Source organism: Mobula birostris, chromosome 13, assembly GCF_030028105.1.
Source record: "Mobula birostris isolate sMobBir1 chromosome 13, sMobBir1.hap1, whole genome shotgun sequence".
NCBI lineage: Eukaryota > Metazoa > Chordata > Chondrichthyes > Myliobatiformes > Myliobatidae > Mobula > Mobula birostris.
Window position 1 is genome coordinate 92,181,710 of NC_092382.1, and position 27,953 is coordinate 92,209,662.

General features: G+C 46.3%; 1 protein-coding gene across 1 annotated transcript; it reads right to left on the reverse strand.

The window, feature by feature from the left end:
* Nucleotides 1-962: 962 nt before the first annotated feature.
* LOC140207176 (myelin-associated glycoprotein-like) lies at nt 963-23,879 on the reverse strand. Its single transcript, XM_072275528.1, has 8 exons — nt 23,761-23,879; nt 13,740-14,113; nt 12,246-12,552; nt 8,792-9,049; nt 7,261-7,542; nt 3,649-3,742; nt 3,046-3,124; nt 963-2,218 (listed from the first exon to the last, which is right to left on the reverse strand). Exons 1-8 carry the CDS (start codon nt 23,813-23,815, stop codon nt 2,129-2,131), a joined length of 1,539 nt encoding a protein of 512 aa, XP_072131629.1. The 5' UTR covers nt 23,816-23,879; the 3' UTR covers nt 963-2,128.
* Between the last annotated feature and the right edge of the window lie 4,074 nt (nt 23,880-27,953).

Below are 27,953 nucleotides of genomic sequence, written 5' to 3' on the forward strand. Positions count from 1 at the left end.
GAGTACAAAGTAAATGGCAGGATACTTGGTAGTGTGGAGGAGCAGAGGGATCTGGGAGTACATGTCTACAGATCCCTGAAAGTTGCCTCACAGGTAGATAGGGTAATTAAGAAAGCTTATGGGGTGTTAGCTTTCATAAGTCGAGGGAAAGAGTTTAATAGTCGCGGGGTAATGATGCAGCTCTATAAAACTCTGGTTAGGCCACACTTAGAGTACAGTGTCCATTTCTGGTCGCCTCACTATTGGAAGGATGTGGAAGCATTAGAAAGGGTACAGAGGAGATTTACCAGGATGCTGCCTGGTTTAGAGAATATGGATTATGATCAGAGATTAAGGGAGCTAGGGCTTTACTCTTTGGGGAGAAGGAGGATGAGAGGAGTCATGATAGAGGTATACAAGATTTTAAAAAGGAATAGATAGAGTGGATAGCCAGCACCTCTTCCCCGGGGTACCACTGCTCAATACAAGAGGACGTTGCTTTAAGGTAAGGGGTGGAAAGTTCAAGGGGGATATTAGAGGAAGGTGTTTTACTCAGAGAGTGGTTGGTGCGTGGAATGCACTGCCTGAGTCAGTGGTGGAGGCAGATGCACTGGTGAAATTTAAGAGACTACCAGACAGGTATATGGAGGAATTTAAGGTGGGGGGTTATATGGGAGGCAGGGTTTGAGGGTCAGCACAACATTGTGGGCCGAAGAGCCTGTACTGTGCTGTACTATTCTATGTTCTATGTTCTACTTTCTAATGGAAATAAAGGCCTAATTTCTATTGAACCGTCGAGACGCGTATTGGGAATCTTGCAGGAAAGTGGAATATCCGAGGATCCCACTCCACCTCCGTTCACATGGGGAATTTTGGAACTCGACACACAAACACCACCAGACAGCAGAATTCAACAGGGATCTTAGGCGCTGTAAGATAGTGGCTCTCTTACCGCGCGGTTATGTTCCCACTTTGATGTAGAGCATACTATAAATATTTTTTATTCAAAACCTTGTCTCCATAAATTTGCTTCAAGTAACTTGTTTGTTACTAAACGCTGTATAAACCATAGATTTTAAAACTCGCGGGTCTTCTAGTGCTCGGCGATTTCAGGATCATCTTTGCTAACTTATAGGAAGCAGCGTCACTCGGCTGTTTGGATACAGAATTGCCTTTCCTATTGAAGACAGAGTGTAGTGGTCGTTAGATCTTACTCTGACTCAAACTTTACCTGGCGGTGTCCCTCAGGGACCCGGGTTGGTACCTCTATACATACTGCATGGGGCTTGGCTGAAACTTGGTAGAGTGTGTTTGTGATGTTGGTAATGACGCAAAGATTGTTGCCTTAATGGATAGCGTAGTGCTTTGCCGAATAACAGAGCACTGTCTATCTGATGTAGATATGGGCAAATGGAAGTTAATTCGGGCAAGTGTGAGGTGTTGTGCATTGGGAGGTCTGGAGTAAAGGGGAGGGACACAGTTAATGAATTTGCGATTAACAGCGTCGCTGCACAGAGGGACAATGGAACCATATCTCCATAAAAGGTAGTTTGGGCAGTAAGGAAGACAGCTCGATAAATCGCTGGTTCAGCCGCAATTGAAGCACAGTGCAGAATTCTTCTTCCCCCATTATGTGTTGTGGAGGCGCTGGGTGGGTGCCGAACGGGTTCAACAGAATGCTACCTGGATTAGAGGATAAGGGATTTAAAGAGAGGTTGTGCAAACTTGGTTTGTTTCCTCTACAGTTTTGGAGACTAAGGGAGAGACCTGTAAATCTTTTATAGAATTACGAGAGGCATCGATTGAAAACCGGCATCTTTTCCCCATGGCGGAAATGTCTAAGGCGAAAGCAAACGGTTTTAATGCTAAAATGGAGATGTACGGGTCGGGTGTTTCTACACGGAGAGTGGTGGGTGTCTGGACGCTCTGTAGCGGAGTAAATACGATACAGACGCTTGGAATGCCGATAGATATGCAAATGAAGACGGTGGTTCCGACCAATGACAGGACAGAAGGGATCAGGCGTCATTAGCTTCGTCAGTTGGGCGGATCACGGTGAACGAAGAGCTCCTTTGCTCTACCGTTTGATGTTCCATGAGCTACATTATCACCGGTGAGAAACTTCAGTCCAAAGCAGTTGCTGTACATTTCACTTCTGGAACTTGATATCAGCATAGACGATCTCGTCTCTTTGAGTCGGCTGCGGGTCGCCAACACGACACGATTCCTGGGCGACGCCCTGCAAGAGAACATATTTGTATTCCACATAAAGACAAAGCTTATATTTGGCTTGGAAGTGAAGAATGGACACAAGCGAAATCCGGATGAAAATCTTTTCAATTCTGGATGGGAGTTCCATTATATTTTGATGGGAGTTCCATTATATTTTGATGGGAGTTCCATTATATTTTCTGAAGACAATAAGATAATTACGTTGAATTTTGGATTATCCCACCAACCACCGCTCATTTACTCTTCACATCAGATCAGCCGTATTCCCCTCTGCTTTCTCTCCAAATCCAGACACCTTAACGTCTCTTTAGTCTGTCCACTCAAGCCACGTTGATACATTTTTGTCACGGAGCTGCAAGTCGTTCCATTGTGACCTTTGACATTTAGGGTGGGTGTCGGGGATGGAACTCACGGGAAACCCACGATATAACGAGAACACCGTGTAAACTTTATACCAATAGATTATGACCCCCTGATTGATGGTGGGTTACTAATTTCCCAAACGGCTGCAGAGCAGCAGCGTAATATTAAAACACTAAACCTAGTAGCTGATTCAATTCTTCTTATCAAGGCAACGAAAAAGAGAAAGCGTTTTTAGCAAATATCAAGGCAAGACCAAGCAAAAGAGCATCGAAATGTGAAAGAAGATATTTGCCATTCCTTCAGTGTCCAGCGGCCCATCGGCTCCTCATTCCCACCAATACAGCCATCAGCACGGCCTCGCCAAGTATCACAACACTATTTGCAACGACTCTCTTGCCTGTGAAGTATAACCGGCTGAATAAAAGCAAACTACGTTACATGAAAATGTCACTCCAGTTTGACGCTGCTTACCATGAAATTTATTGAAGGCGTCACAGTACTGTAGACGATCGAAAACTCGGAAACAGCTGCAGCTTTCTGTCGTTGCTTCCTAAAGCACCAAACAGAGACGGGTTACAAATTGGTTGCAAACCATAGAAATGATTTGCAGCGGCACCGCGACGAGGAGCAATATTTCAATAACTGTGTCTCTTATGGTTTATCCCCCGGCATTCTCGTTCAGAATAGTTCGAGTGGAGCCGCCTTATCATGTCGCGCACAAAGTAAACGTGAGGGTTATTTATTGTACAGCCTTTAATGTTTGCCCAAATTAAAAACGGGTGAGCATGTTTACAGAGCGTGGTCGTTTAAAATACAAACAAAAATGTTCGAAGTTTTCGGAGTGAAAACACAAGGAAACATCGAATTAAGTGGAACAACGTATGTAGAATTCATTGTTCAATCCCACGCTGTCTTAATTCGGCCTCTGAAATTGTCCTTCTAAATTCCAGTTTATTGCTCCTTTAAGGCAGATGGTCAGATTCTCCTTTGAGTGGCAATGAACGAAATTTGGATTATTTACCGAAACTGGTTGGCATTGGGCACTACCTCCCCTGGGTTACAAATCATACATACCGGCACACTGCAATCGTGCACAGGACGACAATCAGAATGACAAAGCCGGCTCCCACCCCGCCTGCTGTCAAGCAGATCGTCCGGAATTCTGTTCCTGAAATGGCGAACAAGGGCACGGAATGAGCCATCAGAACTGATATTTTGATAACGTGCTTTCAGAATGCAGACCCATCCCCTAAAAAAGAATTCACCGCATGTTATGTCTACATGATTGTAATTTGCGATTCCTCCCGCAGCTCTCTTGTGAAATGTGAGCACAAAGACCACCCCTATTGCACGTTTTAAGAGACTATTAGAGGCTCCGTGGTTTTATCTGGTATGTTACTCACTGGAAAACGTGGTGTGTATGAAAATCCTCTCACTGCACCGTACGTAAATGAAACTATGCGCAAACTAGCCACAAAAAAGGAGCAGTTATCAAACATCATTGCAAATCACATAAAGGATTCAAAGAAGTTACGGCCATGATCACGCGCCAAAAGCTACTGACGTTAGTAGCTGGTTCTTCGAAAAGGCGAAGAAACTGGCGCAACAAGTTCAGTTATTACGACATTAATCCAGAAATCTAGGTTCATTCTGACCTCCAGTACTGTAGGTAGATTTTTGCCTTCTCTCGGTGACCGGCGGGTGTCCACCGGGTTCTACACCCAAAGCCGAATTAAAATCTAGAACAGAACACTACACCACAATTCATCCCTTCAGACCCCGATGTTGTGCCGTCTTCTTCGCCGACTCTATTAACACGTAACACTTCTCTCTTATAGTCCATTTTCTACCATCCATCTGCCTACCCAAGTTTCTTCAATGTCGCCGATACGTCTGCGTCTGCAAGTACCCTCGCAGAGGTCCCGCGCACCTATCACTGTCTGTGGTAAATACTTCATTTTGACATCTACCTACCACCCCCCCATACGTTAATCTCCTTAAAATTATTATCCTCTCGTATTATCCATTTGCACCCGTAGGGGAAAACTATGTGGCAATCCATGTCACTTAACATTTGCTAAACATCTATCGAGTCTCATCTCATGTCCCTTCCGTCCAAAGTGAAAAAATAAACTATCCAGTCGCCTCTCATGTCTCTTCAGTCCAAAGTGAAAAAAATAAACTATCCAGTCGCCTCTCATGTCTCTTCAGTCAACAGTGAAAAAAAATATCGAGTCTCCTCTCATTTTCATGGGGGACGGGCCGCTGGGAGCGAACCCAAATCTAAGACACACACACACACTGAAGTACTAGGAACAGGACTAGGCGTGTCAAGTAAGCAAGGAAAGTGGGGAAGAAACGACGCTGGACAAGACACAGGCCCTGGACGAGGTTAGGATATTGTACAGGGCCTGGGCTAGGACTAGACTAGGAAACCGGGAAGTGGTCGAGGAAATAGGAACTTGGAACCTGTACAAAGACTCCGAGCCAGAGACTGGACAGGGGCCCGGAACCTGGGTCTTGACTCGGGCTCGGTCCCCGGATCTAGGCGAGGACAAAACGTGGCTACGGTACAAGGAGTGGCAACAGGACTGGACGTGAGACTCCTAGACAGGACGAGGGAAGCCAGTACCGGGCAGAGCGAGGTATTCTTGGCCTGAGCGAGGCACATGGACAGGACGAGAACACGAAGCCTTGGCTTGGTCGAGGGAGAACAGGAACGCAGAGCCTTGGTCGAGGGAGAACAGGAACACAGAACGCAGATCCTTGGTCTTGAGAGCCAGGAACATGGAACACAGAGCCGGGACTCCTCCTTGGGAACAGGTCGTAGGGCCGGGTGTCATACACAGAATGCTGAAAACGACGAGACGGTTCCCAAAACAACGTAGTGGAAAACGGTGGGGCCTACCTAGCGAAGGCGTGGACACAGAGACAGTTTCAACTCAAGGTAGCGGCAAACGGCCGGACCTACCTAGCGAAGGTGAGGACACAGTTCCAAACAACGAAAGACAGTTCCTTATCCAGACACAGCAAGGCCCCGATCTTGCCCTGCCAGTTGAACCTGACGGCGTTACAGGCGAGGACACACGAGAAGGTAGCAGGCGAGACTTCAGAAGTAAGGGGAAGGGGAGGGAACAGTCCAGCACCTGAAGTTGAACCCAGGAGCTGTTTATGTAGCCAGCCCAAAATGAGAATCATGTGCCTCAATTAAGGGACACAACACGATAAGGGAAAACCAGAAAACCTGGAATAAGGAACGATGGACTGGACTGTGAACCAGAACGCGGACTTCACGGACCGAACCATAACACTCATGTCCCTTCAGTCCAAAGTGAAAAGATAATCCCAATTCACTCAGTCTATTCTCATAAAACATGCTCACTCACCCGGACAGCACGCTGGGAAACCTATTTTGCTCCCTCCGTAAAGCTTCCACATTCCACCCTAAATTGACTCTAGTGTTCATAACTGGTGGAATATGGGTTGTGGTAGGGGATGTTATGAGCATGTAGAGATAATTTAAAATTGGGTTAATGTCGGATGAGTGGAGAATTACGACCAGAACGAGCTTAATGGATCGAAACCGTGTTCCCACGTCATACGGCTCTAGAAAGACATTTATCCGTAACCCACGTTCAGCCGCCTTTTGCGCGGTAAACTGAAGGTCCAAGACAAAATTCTCTTTGGGATCCAATCCTCTCTCCGCCAATGTCTGTCTGGAAATCACAGTCAATTTTAACTTCATGTCAAAGTTGACATATGATTTAATCACGAACGTCATTCGCATTGTCTTCTTTCAATAATTAATAAATTAGCTATTCCTAAACGTTCGACTTAGATATGTTTAAAATATAGTTTATATACATATACAGCATGTGGCCATTTGAAAGTCAGCTGTCAGGTGCCCATCGATGCTGTCGGGCACCAGGAATTCACGATGAATCGGCTGAGGTTATGCTCACTCAATACCAAACTTCCTGGCAAGAATATTGGCCGGAGGAGCTCTGACCACCCGTTGCCACTGACCACAGTGCCTTTCTGACCACAGGGTATATGGACAGAGAGCGCAGATTTATCCTCATATCAAAGGTATGGAAAGCTGCAGGGCACGGGTTTAAGGCGAGGTGTAAAACAGTCGGAGGAGATTTGACGCATTTCTTCAGCCGGGGGTGGTTGGATTGTGAAATGCAGTAAGTGAGAAGTTAGTGAAGGAAACAGGAAATATCTCGTTGAGCCGTTAATTTGTAAGCGCATAGAAGTCTAAGACTAATAGCAGGTAAAATGATATTAGTATTGTAAATACTTGTTAGTCAACATGGACATGAAAAGCCGTCGGGTCTAATTCTGCTGGGCGCTACTCTGTGATCACAAACAAGAGAAAATCTGCAGATGCTGGAAATCCAAGCAACACACACAAAATGCTGGAGGAGCTCAACAGGAACTGAGCAGAAAACACTGGAGGACTGATGAAAGGTCTCGGCACGAAACTGTGCGCTTTTCCACAGACGCTGCCTGACCTGCTGATTTCCTCCGGCATTTTATGTGTGTTACTGTCTGACAGTCAGTCTTTAATCCAAATGGACTTTGCTTCATCTACTGACTTGATTTGGGTAAATTTGACTAAATAGGAGAAAATCTGGTTCACAATTCTCACTCCCTCAAATTACTGATAGTTATAATATGCACCCTCGGAACGGAGCGGGTATTCAGAGGCGCGGTAACCGTGGGTATTCCCTGCAGAACATGAAATCGCATTTCCCATTCTATCTGCACGGGTCAGATTCACTGAGCTCCGTATCACGTTCCCGTCCGTCTCCCAGACCGCGACCACATCCTCCGACCTGAGCTCCGCCAGGGCTTCCCCGTCGATGCTCCATGAAGCGTTTGCCGGAGGGTTGGCTCTGACCTTGCAAACACAGTTCGTCACGGTCTCAGTGCTGGTGCACGCCAGTTCAGTTTTGGGTCTGTCTGGATATGGAACGACAAGTGAGAAACGAATGCTTACAACTGGTGACAAATTCACGCTGCGGAACACACTCTAAATGTAGATTGATTTTACTGAATTATGTAAAAAAAACTGCAAAACGGCAATTACTAGTTAATTATATTTAATATTACCAAATATATAACGATAATTATATACAGCGGTTTCGGTTAATTGCGCGATCGGTTATTCGGGGCAGCCGCTTAGATGGGACAACTCTTAAAGAACAAATCGAGAAAATACCCGGGGCTCCCTTCGTTTATCTGGGACACTGAGCCACTTCATTGCGACGGGAGAGTGTTATAAAACACATTCTAACCTGCGTCAGACGTGAGCACTTGAGTGGCCATTAGGCACCGCACTGTTCTCAGTGCAAAAAGTTTTTAAATAGCGTCCGCTGCGTGTGATTTGTTCAGATAAGGTGACTTTTGTCACAGGAAGTTGGCGGGAAATTAGTAGTAAGACAATTCAGAACTCCTATGTTCCTGCGTTTCATACATACACGCTGAGATATTCCAGTAAATTTAAGGTTGCCAGGAAAATCAATCAGATTTTGGGGATTTCGTAGCAAATTTAGGTATGAGTGGAAATCTAGGTGGTCATAGCGATAGAAATATATGGCAAATCCCCAGAGTCAGTAGCGGGGTTCAGGACTGAACCGGGATCGATTGAGCGTCAGGACTCATGTTTAACTGGCTACGTCAATAGAAGTGACAAGGGGGCGTAGAGGCGAGGGAAAAGCTTTCCATCGTCTGTAACCCAGAAAAAAATGCTGGAGGAACTCAGCAGGCCAGGCAGCATTTGCGGAAAAGAGTACAGCCGACGTTTCGGGCCGAGGCCCTTCATCAGGATCTTTTCCGTAGATGCTTCCTGGCCTGCTGAGTTTCTCCAGCATTTTGTGTGTGTTGCTCGGATTTCCAGCATCTGCAGATTTTCTCTTGTTTGCCATCGTCTGTAAAGAGATTATGCATCCTCCCCGTGACCGGGAGCGTTTCCTGCCGGTGCTCCGCTTGCTTCCGCGGGTGTGGTATGTAGGTCCTGGAAACCAGCCGACACTTGCAGACTGCCCTCAGCTCACCTTTGAACTCTATTGACCCTGGAAACCAGCCGACACTTGCGATGGGGTGCGGTGCCGTGTCCTACTCTGCTAAAGAAGCGAACAAACCAGTGGGCCAAACTTGGACGCAGAGAGCGAGGAGGCGACTGCCTGAGTAGAATATCACCCACACTCACACTGAACGGAAACGCTGGTAGAGCTGTTGGAGACGCCCACGTCGTTTACAGCCAAACACCAATATTTCCCCTCGTCTACTGATGTGACATCACGCAGAAGCACCTTCAATTCTCCGGTCGAAGATGCACCGATATCCTCTCCATTTCTCACCCAAAGTAAAGTGACGGGAATTGTCCCCCAGCTTCTGCAGTACAGTGAGATGGAGCTGCCTTCCAGCGCGACCACTGACCGATTGACGGTCGGTTTCTGAGGAAGTTCTGAAATAAAACATAGAATAATAAATGTTCTCCTTCGAAAATCAAATCGATTTAAATTCAGTGTTCCATACTTAGAATTCATTAAAAATGTTTCCATTCTGAAAACCTTTAAGCTATATCACTTTTACCCAACCACAACTATGACGAGGCGTCTTACAGTATGTGAAACCAACAATGGGCAGGAATTCTGTCTGCCCTGAAATACAGGAAACGATCGGAATTGTACTGAGCAGTCCAATGGCGTTAGTCTTCTGCCACGTGACTGGTAGCATATAATAATAATAATAATAATACCACCAATAACAACAACAACAACAATAATCATAATAATAAAAATAATAATAATAAATCGGACGTGGTGTAACTGGGTTTTCTGGCTCCTTTGTTAATCCGGACTCTGACAATTCAGGAACACCGTTGGTTCCTCAAGCGTCTGACAAGGAATGTTTCCCGCCCTTTCCCGAAGCTCACAGGGCCCTCCGTTCCCGCGTTACTCTAATCAATAATGCCGTACGCTCTAATCAACAGGGATTATTTTACTGTGGGTATTTACACCAATTGTGAATTCGAAGTGTGTCGGGGCATAATCAAGTGAAATTCACATCCAGTTGTCAGAAAAGCCTCCTACCCCTGCTCCATCAACATGGCGTTTCCATAAGACCATAAGACCATAAGACAAAGGAGCAGAAGTAGGCCATTCGGCCCATCGAGTCTGCTCCGCCATTTTATCATGAGCTGATCCATTTTCTCCTATTTAGTCCCACTGCCCCGCCTTCTCACCATAACCTTTGATGCCCTGGCTACTCAGATACCTATAAATCTCTGCCTTAAATACACCCAATGACTTGGCCTCCACTGCTGCCCGTGGCAACAAATTCCATAGATTCAACACCCTCTGATTAAAAAAATTTCTTCGCATTTCTGTCCTGAAAGGGCGCCCTTCAATCCTTAACTCATGCCCTCTCGTACTAGACTCCCCCATCATGGGAAACAACTTTGCCACATCCGCTCTGTCCATGCCTTTTAACATTCGAAATGTTTCTATGAGGTCTCCCCTCATTCTTCTAAACTCCAAGGAATACAGTCCAAGAGCGGACTAACGTTCCTCATATGTTAACCCTCTCATTCCCGGAATCATTCTAGCGAATCTTCTCTCTACCCTCTCCAACGTCAGCACATCCTTTCTTAAATAAGGAGACCAAAACTGCCCACAGTACTCCAAGTGAGGTCTCACCAGCGCCTTATAGAGCCTCAACATCACATCCCTGCTCCTATACTCCATTCCTCTAGAAATGAATGCCAACATTGCATTCGCCTTCTTCACTACTGACTCAACCTGGAGGTTAACTTTAAGGGTATCCTGTACGAGGACTCCCAAGTCCCGTTGCATTTCAGAACTTTGAATTCTTTCCCCATTTAAATAATAGTCTGTCCGTTTCGTTGCGATTGTCGGATTTTGCCGTGTTTCTGACAGCGACACGAGATAGGAAACGGGGCAGGAGCTGTCAGAAGTCACAATAAATGGTTTCACGTACAGTACATTTAGAGAGGTTGAATGAGTCGGAAAGCACATGGCAGGAGCAGCTTCAGTTCGATAAATGTAAGTTATCGACTTGGGTTGGGAGAGTTTGCCCAAATGTTCGCAAATAAGTGTTCATTGGAAGCAAAGATAATAGGTGAGACAAAAATTAAAGGCAGCAAAATGTGCGTTGGTCCTTACTCCAAGAGGATTTGAAAATACGAGCCAACACATGACAATGGGTGTATTTGTGGTGACAACACCGGGGACATTGGGCACTGTTCCCGTCTCAGGAAGAAAGACAGGGGGAACACAGGGATGCTCTTGGCTTCATGTTGCAATGGTCTGACTATCGCGTGAGGTTGAGTGCACGAGGCAGATGGCACAGATGGATTAACGTCTCGATGACGTGTGTGACATTGTGACGTCTCCATCCGCCGGGTATTTCCGTCCGATGGATCTCGGGAAGAGGTTTATTCATACAGATGACACAGGATAAGATATTCATGACAGAGCGATACGATACTTATCCACTGGGAGAGGTGGAACCGAGTAATTCCCGGCCACAGAGAAATGTGGGATCCGTGTCCCTCAATAGACGGGAGGACATGGGTAAAGATCGACATGGCAGAGAGATGGATAAGGTTAAGAACATAAATATGCGATATAAAAATGGGAAACATCAGAGAAAAATAACAGGATAATCAGCATAAATATAAAAATAAAATAATTAATCTTGCGGGGCTGAGATCAATCGGATATGAGAAAGAAGGCGAAACAGCTCCGGACATGTGACTGAAAGGGAGGGGGGAGGTAGTACTGGGAGGTAGCGAACAGTGGAACACTTTCCTATGATGGTGTCAAATATTTAACCATTAAATGTCGGTTAAGTCTACTGAATGAGGAATGTGTCGTTAATTTGTAAAGAGAATATAATCTTATCAATCTGACCGATGGGTCATGCCCAATAGGCCAGAAAATACAGTTGGAAGGTGAGGGAGACTGACCGACAAATACAACCTTTCATCAGACAAACAGCATGATCGAGGAGTCATCTATAACTGGGGAGATTAATATCAAGGCGGCTAACTGCAAGATTCGCAAACATTCCGTTCCTTAGGATTGCATTGGGTCTCTTTGTGACAGTGCGGAAGGTCACGGACGCGGGAGTAGGAGAGATAGTTAAAGTAGCGGGTAACGGGAAACTCAGCATTCTTCCCGCAGTCTCCAGTATTGCCGGGATAATTAAAGTAGCGGGTAACGGGAAACTCAGCATTCTTCCCGCAGTCTCAGGTATTTCCCCGCAAAGCGAATGGGCGCTTGGTTCCTCCAGTGTAAGAGAGGCCACAATGCGCAACCGATCCCAACTGTGCTAATGAGCAGAGCCGCCTATTCTGCCGCTATTTTCAGCCGTTCTGTTCAAACCTCGGTCCACTGATTAAAACTGGATCAAAATTGTATACTAACAGCATTTCACAGAACTACCAGCAAAGTGTTACTGAGTGAAATCTCAGTTTCGTAACTTGACCGCCCGTGTAGGGCAGCAGTGCGCCGTGTGTTTCGATTAATTTCGTGACAACACTGGACAGACACACCAGGAATTGATACACCTGAGGAGGCAGCAAACATTCATATATTTTCTCGTGTCCCGTTTCCTCTTTGAGAACACATGCTTACCTTTGACGTCCATGGTAATATTTTCCTTGGCCCTTTGGACGCCCTTCGCTAAAACAGCGCATCCCAGAGATTCCCCGTGGTGAGCGAGTGAGGGAGTGAACGTGAGCGCCGACGTCACCACCCGAGTGCCAGGACCTTCACTGACAACCTTCCCTTCCGCTTTGCTGTCCTGTGCCGTAACCACGTGAACTGAAACTATCCATTTTAATTCCAGTTTGTCTCTGGAACAGCTGTCGGGAATGGAGCAGGTCAAACGCGCCCTTTGTCCAGCGATCAGATCCTCACCAACCGAGATCCGGGGCTTTTCTAGAACAGAAGAACGCGTTCAGAAGGGTGTAAATTTCAATAATACAGATATAAGTAAAAGAAACGTAGAAATCATGACACCTCGCTATTTCACTGTCTCCCTTCAGCACGGAGTTTTGCGTACGGTAATGGTCGGCCCGCCAGAGGAAGGTAGTGTGTGCTCCGGGGAGAGTGCAGCGGAGATTCACCAGGCCTTTGACTAGATTGGAGAGCTGGAGTTATGGGCAGAGATTGGGCAAACTGGTTTGTTTTCCAAGGAGCGGTGACCTGATGGAATTAGAGAAGAGGCCCGGGTTGGGGAGAGGGTGAAAATGCTATCTCATGGTAAGAGTGTGTAAAAATCAAGGCACGTGCGTTACAGAGAGACAGATTTTTAAAAGAGGACTGGGGGGCAGGTCTATGCAGAGAAAGACGTTACGTAAAACTGCCTAGTAATAACTATTTTACGATAAACTATGCCCCACTTGACGTCTCCACCTCGCTCAGTGAGGTGCTTGAGGTATGGCCCTACTGCGGGAAAGCAAAATCGCGGCAGATGAGCGGAAATATCAGCGTGAACGCGGGGTGCCGAAGGTCCCGTTTCTGAGCTGTATGACAGTATAACGCCAAGAGTAGGACCATTCGCTCCATCTAATCTATGCTGTCCCCCAGTGCAATCGTCTGAATTCCTTACCCTACTTGCTTCCCCGCAGCCTCCCTACTCTCAATCAACGAACCTGTTCTCTCGCTGGCGCTGAAAACATCGGTACGTATTTCAAACGAACACCTGGTGGTCTTTGTGTTTGGGGAGGGAGCTGCCGCATTAAGGCGGTAGTTGACCGAGGTGGAGACGTCAGCAGGGGCCCGTACAACCCCAGATGAAAACACACACGGCGTGTTTCTATATTCACTCGTGTTCTGTGCTTAACCAGTGAAGGAAAACATCGTTTTTGCCCTTTCGTGTGTAAATTGCCCGGAGAAGCGCGATGCTGGCCATGACAGATTGGCGTTATACCCAGATTATGAGATTATGAAGTTCAGTTAATTTAATAAAACTCTAGCATTCGGATATAACTGCACGTTAGTAATGAAAATGGATGGCGTGTGTAGTCACCAGTCTAGCAGCGTCCTCTCCTCGCCGACGTGACTTCACATCTACATGAAAGCACAATTGGAGAAAGTTTACAAAACAAACTAGGACCACTCATCCCAAACAGTGAGAAAGGATTGTGAGCTTCCGGGTCGATTGGTCGTAATGGGAAAGGTCGTGTATATATCTACTGTGAATATATATGAACCTTCGTCTCTCTTCTTGGCATCATTTATTCGCAGAGAACAGTCTCCCTTTTCAGGTTTGCCGCTGAAATCTGCTCGGTCGATCGAGCTGCGACGGTAAAAAGTGAGACTACTGAAATTATATTCAAAGACGGCTTCAAGTCGGGTATTTCGAAATCTGGTTGACAACCACTGTGCCCGCAGTCTGCTGGGAAAGTCGGGAATGCGAAAGGCGCAATCGATCTCGGCACAAGCTCCCACTACCGTCGAAACGTTTTGCTGCATCGTCACCGTCATTTGTGTAGAAACTGGAAATGAGAAACAGGATCTGTAATTATTTCCTCCAGAAGCTCATTCAAAACCATTTCAAGTGTGGAAAATAACTGGTTGTGAGCTTTGTGGGCCCATTAATGTACAGTCGGCCACCATAATTATATACATTCAAAACTGATATCAATAGACAATAGACAGACAATAGACAAGAGACATAGGTGCAGGAGTAGGCCATTCAGCCCTTCGAGCCAGCACCGCCATTCGCTGTGATCCTGGTTGAATCATCCACAATCAGTATCCAGTTCCTGCCTTATCTCCATAACCTTTGATTCCGCTATCTTTAGGAGCTCTATCCATCTCTTTCTTGAAAGCATCCAGAGACTTGGCCTCCACAGCCTTCTGGGGCAGAGCATTCCATAGATACACCACTCTCTGGGTGAAAAAGTTTTTCCTCAACTCCGTTCTAAATGGCCTACCCCTTATTCTTAAACTGTGGCCTCTGGTTCTGGACTCACCCATCAGCGGGAACATGCGTCCTCCCTCCAGCGTGTCCAATCCCTTAATAATCTTACATGTTTCCATCAGATCCCCTCTCATCCTTCTAAATTCCAGTGTATACAAGCCCAATCGCTCCAATCTTTCAACATATGACAGTCCCGCCATCCCGGGAATTAACCTTGTGAACCTACGCTGCACTGCCTCAATAGCTAGAATGTCGTTCCTCAAATTTGGAGACCAAAACTACACGCAATACTCCAGGTGTGGTCTCACCAGGGCCCTGTATAGCTGCAGGAGGACCTCTTTGCTCGTATACTCAATTACCCTTGTTATGAAGGCCAGCATGCTATTAGCTTTCTTCACTGCCTGCTGTACTTGCATGTTTGCTTTCAGTGACTGATGTACAAGACCACCTAGATCTCGTTGTACTTCCCCTTTTCCTAACTTGACTCTATTTAGATAATAATCTGCCTTCCTGTTCTTACCACCAAAGCGGATAACCTCACATTTATCCACATTAAACTGCAACTGCCATGCATCCGCCCACTCACCCAGGCTGTCCAGTTCACCCTGCATTCTCATAACATCCTCCTCACATTTCACACTGCCACTTAGCTTTGTGTCATCTGCAAGTTTGCTAATGTTACTTTTAATCCCTTCAACTAAATCATTTACAAAACAGCTGCGGTCCCAGCATCGAACCCTGCGGTACCCCACTGGTCACCGCCTGCCATTCCGAAAGGGACCCGTTAATCACTACTCTTTGTTTCCTCTCAGCCAGCCAATTTTCAATCCATGTCAGTACTCTTTCCCCAATACCAGGTGCCCTAATTTTGCCCACTAATCTCCTATGTGGGACTTTATCGAAGGCTTTCTGGAAGTCCAGGTACACAACATCCACTGGCTCTCCCTTGTCCATTTTCATAGTTACATACTCAAAAAATTCCAGAAGATTAGTCAAGCACGATTTCCCCTTCGTAAATCCATGCTGACTCAGACTGATCCTGTTATTGCTATCCAAATGTGTCATAATTTCATCTTTTATAATTGACTCCAGCATCTTTCTCACCACTGACGTCAGACTAACCAGTCTATAATTGTCTGTTTTCTGTCTCCCGCCTTTCTTGAAAAGTGGGACAACATTAGCCACCCTCCAATCTACAGGAACTAATCCTGAATCCATCGAACATTGGAAAATGATTACCAATGCGTCCACGATTTCTAAAGCCACCTCCTTAAGTACCCTGTGATACAGACCATCAGGTCCCGGGGACTTATCAGCCTTCAGACCCAAAAGTCTATCCAACACCGTTTCCTGTCTAATATAAATTTCCTTCAATTCATCCATTCCCTTAGGTCCTTTGGTCACTATTATATCTGGGCGATTGTTTCTGCCTTCCCTAGTGAAGACAGATCCAAAGTACCTGTTCAACTCGTCTGCCATTTCCTTGTTCCCCATAATAAGTTCATCCGTTTCTCTCTTCAAGGGCCCAATTTTGGTCTTAACTTTTTTTTTCATTTTCACATACCTAAAGAAGCTTTTACTATCCTCCTTTATATTCCTGGCTAGTTTACCTTCGTACCTCATTTTTTCTCTGCGTATTGCCTTTTTAGTTATCTTCTGTTGCTATTTAAAAGTTTCCTAATCCTCCGGCTTCCCACACATCTTTGCTGTGTTATACTTATTCGCTTTCATTTTTATACTATCCCTTATTTCCCTTGCCAGCCATGGCCTCCCCTTACTCCCTTTAGGATCTTTGTTCCTCTTTAGAATGAACTGATCCTGCACCTTCCGCATTATTCCCAGAAACACTTGCCATTGCTGTTCCACTGTCATCCCTGCTAGGGTATTGTTCCATTGAACTTTGGCCAGCTCTTCCCTCATAGCTCCATAGTTCCATTTGTTCAGCTGTAATACTAACACTTCCGATTTTCCCTTCTCCCTCTCAATTTGTAGATTAAAACTTATCATATTATGGTCACTACCTCCTATTGGCTCCTTTACCTCGAGGTCCCTGATCAAATCCGGTTCATTGCACAACACTAAATCTAGAATTGCCTTCTCTCTGGTAGGCTCCAATACAAGCTTCTCGAAGAATCCATCTCAGAGGGGCTCCACAAACTCCCTTTCTTGGGGTCCTGTACCAACCTGATTCCTCCAGTCTACCTGCATGTTGAAGTCCCCCGTAATAACTGTAGCATTATCTTTGCGACATGCCAATTTTAACTCTTGATTCAACTTACATCCTACATCCAGACTACTGTTTGGGGGCCTGTAGATAACTCCCGTTAGGGTCTTTCTACCCTTAGAATTTCTCAGTTCTTTCCATACTGACTCAACGTCTCCTGATTCTATATCCCCCCCTCACAAGGGACTGAATATTGTTCCTCACCAACAGAGCAACCCCACCCCCTCTGCCCATCAGTCTGTCCTTTCGATAGGACGTATATCCTTGAATATTCATTTCCCAGGCCCTGTCCACTTGAAGCCATGTCTCTGTTATTCCCACAACATCACACTTGCCAATTTCCAACTGTGCCTCAAACTCATCCACTTTATTTCTTGTACTTCGTGCATTCATATACAATACTTTTAATTAATTACTCCCCTCACCTCCCGTATCAGTTCCTATTTCACTTGGCCATACTCTACGATCCCTTCTTGAGCTTTCTACTCCGTTGGTTCTGTTGTCTTTCTTAAATTTTCTTATTCTCTCTTTCCCTTTAAATCCATCCTTATATTTCCAGTTAGTCCCCTCCACCCCCCTCACTACTTAGTACCTCTAACTTTTCTGAGCTCAAGCTGGTAAAACGTGGGCTAGGGGCATAAACACGCACACTCATTTCCCAATTGCTTGGAGCTTACGGACTATTCTAGTGATGTTTAGGATTGTGGATTTAGGGACATTTACATGAATATCGGTTTCTATATGTTCTGTGCGTTTGGAATGGCTGTATGTATTCAGTAAGTGGTCTTTGTTTGTTTATCCTGTGTTATTATGTCTGGGCGGGTATCCTGGATTGTCCTGTCTGCAATAACGGATCGGTCGGAATACAATTTGCGGGACCCAGACTCGAAAACTGTCATTGTCCGGATCGGGGTCCCTTTAAATTTACCTTGTTTATGTTACGATCTGGATCGTTGATTCCCTGTTTTCGCTTGCCCCTCGATTTTGGTGATTAGAGGCAATTAACACTCGGCTGAACCGGTAGTTTATAGTCTCCGGCTTTCAGCCGTTCGGCGCGGGAGCGTCTGCAGATTCATCCAAGGTACGGTATGCCGATGTCATCTGGCCGGAGCAAGCCTACTCTCTGCCGAAGCGAGTGCCGGTAATTCGCCTCTCCTCACCGGAGCAACCCTGTCCAGTTACCTCGCCAAAGCGAGCCTGCAAAGTTTCCTAACTGAGGTGGGACCGTCAGTTAACCTGACGGAGGGAATCAAGAACCGCTGTCTACTGTTCCCGAGCCGAGTAGAGAGCTCGCCACTACTCGGAGGCTCCAAGCCTAGTCCTGGCTCTGGCAGCATTCAAGTTCCAAGCCAAGTCCTGGCTCCGGCGGCGTTCAAGTTCCAAGCCAAGTCCTGGCTCCGGCGGCGTTCAGGTTCCAAACCAAGTCCTGGCTCTGGCAGCGTTCAAGCACCAAGCTAAGTCCTGGTCCCGGCGGCATTCAAGCACCAAACCAAGTCCTGGTCCCGGCGGCATTCAAGCACCAAGCCAAGTCCTGGTCCCGGCGGCATTCAAGCACCAAGCCAAGTCCTGGTCCCGGCGGCATTCAAGCACCAAGCCAAGTCCTGGTCCCGGCAGCATTCAAGCGCCAAGCCAAGGCCTGGCCCTGGCGGCATTCAAGCACCAAGTCAAGGCCTGTGCCTGGCGGCATTCAAGCACCAAGTCCAGTCCTGTCCCTGGCGGCATTGAAGCACCAAGTCAAGTCCTGGCCCTGGCGGCATTCAAGCACCAAGTCAAGTCCTGTCCCTGGCGGCATGCAAGTACCAAGTCAAGTCCTGGCCCTGGCGGTCTGTGATTCCTGTCCTACTCCCTTGTCTGAATCCCTTCTCTGCCCCTTTCGCCTCTAGCCCTCGTCTGCAGCTCCCGCCTGCACTTCGGTCTAGTTCCATCGCCAGGGCTAGATAGGTACTGTCTGGTGTGCTTTGGTCTTGTCTTGTCTCGTCCTCGCCTCCGTGGGATAAGTCAGGCCGTCTTGCTGTTGCCCCGCGAGGGGTCATGAGTCCCGGCCCTATGTCTTGTACCCAAGGTGGGGTCCCGACTCTCTGTTCTGTGTGTGAGTCCCGGCCCGATGTCTTGTACCCAAGGAGGTGTCCCGACTCTGTGTTCTGTGAATGTGTCCATGGTTACATGTACCTGCTCTCCCGAGACCGAGGCTCTGTTTTCCATGTTCCTCCTCTCCCTAGCCCATGTCATGTCCTTGCCTGGTTCTGGGGTCCGAGCCCGACGCAAGACCCAGGTACTGGGTCTTTGCCCAGTCTCGAGCTCGGAGTCCATACCCTAGCCTCTTCATGTCTCCTCCAGTTCTGGGAGCCGATTCTGAGTCCAAGCCCAGACCCTTGTTCCAGCCTAGTCGTAGTCCTGAGTCCTTGTCCAGTTCGCTATTTCCTGCTCGTGCCTTGCTCCCTTGGTATCGAACAATAAACTAAATCTAAATAACCTCACAAGTTGTGTCATGCATTTGGGTCCACTCTTGCTCTCAATGCCCCGGCATTGTGACAAAAACTGGACCAGGCGTGTATTTGTAATGAGGTAGGGGATTTTTATGAGTTTGCATTTTAAAGGGAGATTGTGGTAAATAAGACTTTTTCCAGGTGATTGTGCCTATGCAAGTGATGAAATTCAGTTAAACTGCTGGAGGAAACTGAAATGTTTGATTCTGGTTGTTTTCTCGGCATTTTCTACATTAATAGTCTTCAGTTTATTGGTCTTTTATTCTGTTTTTGATACTTTTCAAGTTAGCCACGTGGTCCTGTGACGCCACAAGGAGCCCGATTCTGGGCAGAAGTCTTCAACTCCTTGAACTCTTCCTTGAACGCCAAGGGAAACAGTCTGCCCAGATTGGGGGATGTCTACCAAGGAGGGTCACACTCTTCCCCTGGTCATTTTCTTTTCCTTTTGTACTGATCATTTCCTCATTGTTTCTGGGTTATACTTCATTCAATCTTAGTAGTGTGTGCTTCTTAACAGAATGCATATGCTCGCGTGGAGTGCTGAATTTTCTTTTCAATAATGAAAAAAAAAATCTTTGGAAGTTTCATCTGACAGTTGAGTAAATTTAGACCAGGATCAGAATGAGGTTTATTATCACCGGCATGTGTCGTGAAATTTGTTAACTTAGCAGCAGCAGTTCATTGCTATTTCATAATATAGAGGAAGAAATAATAATATTAACAACAACAAATAAATAAGTAAATCAATTGCAATGTGCGTGTATTGAATAGAATAAAAATCGTCAAAAACAAACATGATATATATTAAAAAGGGAGGTAGTGTTCACGGGTTCAATGACCATTTAGGAATCGGATGGCAGAGGGGAAGAAGCTGTTCCTGAATCGCTGAGTGTGAGCCTTCAGGCTTCTGTACCTCCGACCTGATGGTAACAGAGAGAAAATGGCATGCCCTGGGTGCTGGGGGTCCTTAATAATGGACGCTGCCTTTCTGAAACACTGCTCCCTGAAGATGTCCTGGGTACTTTGTAGGCTTGCACAAGATGGAGCTGACTAGATTTACAACCCTCTGCAGATTCTTTCGGTCCTGTGCAGTAGCCCCCTCCCTTCGCCCCCCCCCCCCCATACCAGACAGTGATCAGCCTGTCAGAATGCTCTCCACGGTGCATCTATAGACGTTTCTGAGTGTTTTTTGTTGACATACCAAATCTCTTCAAACTTCGAATGGAGTGCAGTCGCTGTCTAACTATAAGACCACCGCCGGATGCAAACTGAATTGCCGCCACCGTCCCTTGCCCCTGGGTCCGCTGTGTTGCGATCCGCCGCTGCGGGCTGTGCTGCACTGTGGCGGGCCGCTGTGAGACCGGTGGTAGTTATTGGTGCACCGCCTGGTATGCGTCCTGGAGCCGCCCTTCGGCGCCGGGGTAGAGTGTTGTCCCCGGTACAGCCACACGGGCCCACGGCGGGACAGCAGGTCCAGGACAATGATGCAGGACTCGCGGATGTCGGCCAGCCACACCGCGTGATCCGCTGTGTTTTTTCCCACTACGATGCGCAGTCACCTCTTCCCTCTCATGAGCGCACGGTCGCCAGCCGGACCACCGTCTTTAAGCACCCTGGCGCGGATGGCCGGTCCGCTTCCGAGGCATCTGCTGCCCTCCACCACGCAGTCCGTGGACAAGCCTTGCTCTTCACCCAAACGGTCCACCCGGAGAGGCGGCACCGGAGGGGTTCTGCTGGAGGTCTCAGGCGGCGCCGCCCGCTCGACGTTTCCCGGTGGCTGCGCTGGGCTGTGGCGTGGTGCAGTACCGGGCCAAATGGCCAGTCTCGCCACACCGGTAGCAGATATCAGTCCACGGCACGCTGCGGAGCCGTGTCCCCCAGGTTGGGGAGCTTGGGTACGCTCAACCCCGTCGGGGTTCTCTGGGACGGCACGATGCTCGGTTCATACGTTCTCCCACCGTGTCAGCGTCCCGCCTTGGATACCCGGCCCGCGAATGCGTGGGAGGTATACTGCTCGGTCCCTCGACTTGTATCAGATATCAGACCTGCCAGTCCACAATTGTGCTACAAGTTCATCCACCTATCGGTGTAGACGGTGAAGTCAGAATTCACACCTGCAGTCCTGTATTCGTCACTCTTTTCCACTTTGTCCCCCTTTTACGTTTCAACTCATCCCCTTGACTACGATGTTGCCCCATCATCAGGCTATTCTTGCTAGCGGTCTCACTACACACTGCTCCTATTTGCTTAACCAACTACCCCACCCTCAGCCCTATCATTCTGGTTCCTACCCCCCTGCCAATTTCGTTTGAACTCTCCAGAGGACCTCTAGCAGACTTGACCGCACAGATATTGGTCTCCTTCGGGATCAGGTGTAACCCGTCCCATGTGTATAAGTCGTACCTTCCCCAGCAGAAATCTCAATCATCCAGATATTTGGTCCCCTGGCCCCTGCGCCAGTTCCTGGGCCACGTATTTATCTGCCAAATTCTCCTATTCTTACCATCACTGGCGAGAGGCTCTGGAGCAAACTAGAGTCCATCACCCTGTTGTCTTGCTTTTCAGCTTTCTACCACGCTCCCTGACATCTCTCTTCAGGACCTCCTCAATTACCCTGCCTATGTCATTGCTGCCAATTTGGGCCAAGACTTCGAGCTGTTCGCCTTCCCCTTCAGAAGACCGTGAACCTGACCCGAGATATCCCTGACCCTGGTATCTAGGAGGCAAGACACCATTCGGGTGTTTCCATCGCGTCCACAGAATCTCGCCACTATTTCTCCATCCATGGACTCTCCTCTCAATATTGCAGTGCTCTTCACCTCTCCTCTCTTCCGACCCTGAGCACCAGAGACCCGGCGCTGCGGCTCCCCTCTGGTAGTTCGTCCCGCTCAACAGTATCTATAACAGTATACTCATTACTGAGGGAAACGGCACGGGAGTTCTCTGTACTGGCCACCCATTTCCATTCCTTCTTCTGACAGCCATCCAGTAACCCGCCCACTGCAGCCGAGGGTGACGGCTTCCCTGTAGCTCCTATCTATCACTTCCTCAGTCTCCCGTGTGAGCCGAAGGAAATCGAGCTGGAGTTCCAGTTCCTGACCACATTCCCCGAGGAGTCGCGGTTCTGTGCACCTGGTGTAGATGGGATTATCCTGGAGGCTGGAATTCTCATAGAATTCCCACATCTCTCACACAGAACGCAACCCAGTCCCTGGACCATTCTCACTGCACTAACGGAGTACTCGCGGATCAGCGATGAGGAAAGGAGGAGGAGGAGGAGATGGAGAAAGAGAAGAAAGAAGAAGAGACGTACTAGATACCTACCTCAACAAGCCTGATGAGCAAATAATTCTAATATTTGACTTAATTGTTTGCTTTACGATGAAGGAGCGTGAATTTTAAACCGCCAATTTGTAGAAGCCGGTGGCAATGTATAATTCGGTTGCTTATTTCTGATTTTATACTATATTTTCTCCCGATTCTGTAAACGAGAGAGCGGGTTTAAAGCCGTACAAAACAATAGTGGGCTTAGAGAGTCGACCAGGAATGGCTCCATGTGATTTTGCAAACGGCGGTTGTTCTTTTACGGATATTAATAGATTATAGTGTCCCAATACTTCACCAGTTACTGTGGGAATTTCACAGGTATTGGGTGTAGCTTAGATATTTTAAGAGCTTCTATTAACCACGTGTGGGGCAGAATCAAGTGCTTTATGGCACTCAGTATAACAGCGTGAAAGATTTCTGCTTTTTGGCCGGACTTGATTTAGAATTGAAGAATCTGCGCTTCTGCAAGTATATTATGGTAATCTAAGTGAGTGCTGAGTAGTTGCGAGATACATGGTGTTACAATTTTATATACAGTTTGTAAACAAGTAATAGGACGATATTTTGATGGGTTGTTTGTGATTTCTCCTTTTGGTAAGAGATATTTTTGTCTTATCAAACATTCGGGCACTTTCTCAGAATTTTAAGGAAAACGGTTGATATGTTTTGATAGGTACGGATCAATATAGATTATTACTATTATTATATTTAAAATAATTTATTCTTAGATAAGTGCGCTGCTCACTAGACGCGCTTTTAAATGTGTAATGCAATAACTCTTCTTTCTAATTCACATAAATGTCATCTATCTTAGCGCAGAATATATTTTATAAGTTAACCAACACCCGGTGAAAAACGATAACAACGTCTCTCTCTCTCTTTCTCTCTCCTCTATCTCTATTTCTATCTATTTCTCTCTTACACACACACACTCTCAGACTCACTCTTTCTCTCTCACACACACTCACTCTCTCTCTTTCTTTGTTTAGCAACAAATGATAACAGCACACCAACGTATTCAACTGTAATATGTCAACCCTAAACTTATGAAACACTCTGTGGATCATAATAATATCTTCTTTGCCCTGCTTCAAGCTTAGTAAAGATTTTTGCTCCCATTTCTCCGACATTTTCCCATGCGCTAGGTAACACCATTCACAAACTATGCTTAAATAATTTTACCTTCGGGAAGCGTCAAGAGGAAAAGAACCAGAGAGCCGCACGTGGCCATGAACATTGCTGATCGCACTGGCCGATTCGGGAGTCGAATACTCGGTTTGTTTTCCCATCCGCCCGACCTGGGATGCCTTTGGTAATGGCTGTTCAGCTGATGGTCAACTCTCATTCCGCTCATCTACCCAGCCCTGCTGACTGTGACTGTCAAGACAGCCTGTTGGTGCTGTGTATTGTGAGATCCCCGCTCATACCGGCTGCTGGCACGTTAGTGATCAATAAGCTGTTGCTGGATATGCACACACCCAGGGAACACCCCAAAATAACTAAAGAGTTGTTTTCTCAAACCAATACTGGTATGCTACTCACGCATCTTCCTTAACCTTTTCTTGTTGTGGTTAATGCATGCGAATCTACACCATATGCCCACCGCCCACACTTGCTGAGGCCTCACTCTTTCCGGAAGCGAATACAACACCGAAGACGTGGATGCCCTCACTGAACTTAGCTTGACCGCCATGTGTTGCGACCTGCGGTTCCTTATGGCCGCTGGTCTGAGTCAGGCTGGGCGCCTGTGACGTCACAGACGGCAGCAATGTCAGCCGCACGCGGCCCACGCCCTGTCGATGATCTTTCAGACAATTTAATTAACGAGAAAGGTCGCATTTCTTTTTGCAGAAATTAAATATTTCGCTTCATTGTTGAAAACTTTTGCAGATATTAAATCGCTGATCCCCCTCATAAATTAAAGAAAATTTCAAACAAAGAAAAATTAAATTAAGGAGATTCGGACCTTGTCATCAATTAAAATGCTAATTGATTGCGGAATTGGCGATATTTTGCAATAGTCTGTCTCGGATTTTGAAGGGTGTGGAAAATGCGGAGGTTTAAGTCCGAACAGTTTTGTTTTTACGTGTTTCTGCCGGCCTGCTGTCTCCTCAGACTATTAGTTTGATTTGCCGTTGTAAATTGCACCAACTGCGCGCATGCGTGATGGAATCTCGGGCAGTTAATGGGAACATGGACAGGGGCAAAAAAGAACAGAATTTGCCCGTTTAATGTGAGTTGCATCGAATTCTGTTTCGTTCCAAGACTCCGTGACGGGTTTATTTCGTCCGGCTTTCTGAGAACTCACTCAGAGTGAACATGTCATTTTCAGCTGACTTGGGCAGGGGAGGTCGTGTTGTGCCGAAGGGCCCATTTCTGTCCATCACGGTCCTATGTATCTATCTCGGACTTTATTTATTCAATCCGGAGATCAGGTACACTTCTGTACTGCTCTTTCTTTACATGAGTGAAAATAACCTCTATCGGACAAGGTCAATGTGTGTTGTGTATAATAATCGATGTGAAGAGAGATATTTATTCTCCATTCCCCACCCCGCACATCCCGATTGTTTTCCTGTACTTTGTGAACGTCTCGCAGCCTTCGCTTCTGTCACTATTGTTGCCGCTATTTATTCCGAGCGGTACATTTATGAAAATTCCCAGTTCATTACAGGAAAACTGATTCTTCTTCCTTCCCCATTAGCTAAACCAACAAAGGAGGTATCTAATGGGTTTCGGTGAGAAATGTTTATTGCTCTTTTGGGCGAAAGCAAACCATTTCTATGCATTGTCGACGTTTAGACCCAAGAACCTAAGTAAGGCAGCTGATGATCGTGGAGGGGTCGTACCGGCGATGTTTCGTGTTCCAGCTTTCCTGTTCTTCTGGGAGACTACAAAAATGACAGTTTTATGAAATAATGAGTTATTCATTAATCGGGGATTTTCAAACCTTGCGGGCTGCTGGTAACTGTCACAATTCATCTTCAATAGAGTTAGAACCTAAACAGCACAACACGGCATTTGGAATGGGGAGTACAACCGGAAATGCGGAAAGTTCTCCGGGTTTTAGCAGCACACAAGGAAACAGAAGCCGTAGGAATTTTTATCCAGGTCCCTGTGCCGATGAAGCATTGATAAAGAGTGAAGACAGGTTAGTTTTCAACAGCAGCGGTGATTGACGAAACGTGGATGGAACAAAGGATAAAAATAATAGGGTAAGTCAAAGTCAGAGTAGATGTATTATTAAAGTAATATATGTGTCGCCATGGATAACTTGAGATTAATTTCCTTGCAGACAATTGCAGGAACAACGAAATAAGATGGAATTTTTTTAAAAAACTGTGCATCTATACGGACAATCAATGTACAAGGAAATACATATTGTGCAAATTTTAACAAATCATCGATTCTTCATTTTCCCCCTTTGGTTATCTATTGCAAATGGCAAGGCTGCACAATGGGCCAGAATACAGCGGTAGAAGGATAAACGCAGAGACCGTTTCACAGTTGGATGTTTGGCAAAAGTGTTTTTTTCTGTCGCGGACAGTTGTCCCACCACAGAAGTCTGTTATATGCTAAAAAGGGAAGATGAGACGTTGTTTTTCAAGCTGGAGTTGGGTCTTGCATTGCACCCGAATAGGTTATGGTCGCTAAGTCAAAGTATTCAACTCTCTGTGATGGTTGTTGACTATTCTCCTCTAATGCACCTGCTTAATCATGCACAAAACACTTTTATGCAGCGTCTTCATGACCATTTTCTCGAATCCAGAAGACCATAAGACATAAGAACAGCGTTAGTCCATTCAGGCCATCGAGTCTGCTCCGCCATTCCATCATGGCTGATCCCGGACCCCATTCACCTGCCTTCTCGCCATATCCTTTTATGTCATGACCGATCACCATTCGCCTGAAATATATCCAAGGACTTGCCCTCCACCGCAGCCTGTGGCAGAACATTACACAGATTCCCGACTCTCTGGCTAAAACCATTTCTCTTTAACTCCGTTCTAAAGGGTCGCCCCTCAGTTTTGAGGCTGTGCCCTCTAGTTCCGGATACCCCCACCATAAGAAGCGTCCTCTCCACACCCCACCCCCCATCTAGTCCTTTCCACACAATCCAAATATATATGACATGGATTGGCTTTCAGTTATTAAGTTGTATGTTTAATCCTCAAAGGTCAGCAGATTTCCTTACAGTATTCCTATTTTCCTTCATCTCCATTCTGCCTGATAGCTTCATGCACTTGCACACAACCTGGGATCATGTCACTAATAATGGGTTCACTGCCTTCCTAACAGAGAGTGCTAGACATCCTCCTTTCTTCTATCGTTTCCAGTCCTCTGGAACATTTCCCAAATCTAGTGTGTGTTTTTTCGGTCGATTGCTATTTGCACACCTTAAATCTCTGCAGCGACTCCCATTAGGATGGTCATGAAGTCTCTTGTGGATACTGTAGAGAGCACAGCGGATGCAGGTGAAGTTGCAGATCATGACGATGAAATGGCAAATGGAGTTTGACCAGGGCAAGTAGGAGGTAAAGCAATTTGGGAGGTCGGATGTGAAATGCGGGTAGATTGGTAATGACCGTGTTGATGTGCACACCGATATGGGGACCAGGTTCATAGCTCCTGGGAAGAGACCAGACAAGAATATGAGCTGGTTTACAAAAAAACAACAACAGATGCTGAGGACTTGATTGCCTTTATTCAGCCAGACACTGATATCAATGATCAGGAAATAGTGCTGCAGTTTTATAGAACTCCAGTTGAGCCGCACCTGGAGCATTGCATTACATTCTGTTCGCCCCACTACAGGAAGGATATATATAAAAGTACTTATATAAAAGTACGGTTTATTAATGAGTTTGTATTTTATAGCAATAGTTTGGTGAATGATGTTTACCACTTTACTGTGCCTGTGTAAGTAATCAGGTTGAGATAAACTGCTGCAGGATTCTGTAAGGTGTTGGATTGTTTTTGATTTCTCTTGGCATTTTCTGTATTTATCGTCTTGAATTTTTTGGTCTTCAATTATGTATTTTTGATCATTTTCGTGTTAACTACCGGGTCCTGTATTACCACGACGAACTCTTCTATTTATGGGAAGATGTCTCCAACTCTGAGCCGGCCGGTCGGGATCTCTTGAAGAGGTCTAGTCTGCTCAAATCGTCATTATCATTATTGTACTTATTTTTCTGAGCTGAAGCTGGTAAAAACGGAGCACGTTCTTTTCTCAACTGTTATTCTCGTTATATTTAGGTTTGTGGCTTTCTGAACAGTTACACAGATATTGCTGTGTCGCCCTAATTGTATAACGCTTTAGTACTGACTTTGGAATTATACCAGCTGTAGATGTTACAGTCAGGACAATTTAT

Bases quoted from the DNA above. Each gene is read 5' to 3' on its own strand.
- LOC140207176 (XM_072275528.1), bottom strand. From the start codon at position 23,815: ATGTTCATGGCCACGTGCGGCTCTCTGGTTCTTTTCCTCTTGACGCTT. The intron at 9,050-12,245 runs GTAAGCATGTGT...GTTTTATTTCAG, and splicing joins TATTACCATGGACGTCAAAG to AACTTCCTCAGAAACCGACC. The intron at 2,219-3,045 runs GTAAGCAGCGTC...GTTCTCTTGCAG, and splicing joins CGCCTTCAATAAATTTCATG to GGCGTCGCCCAGGAATCGTG.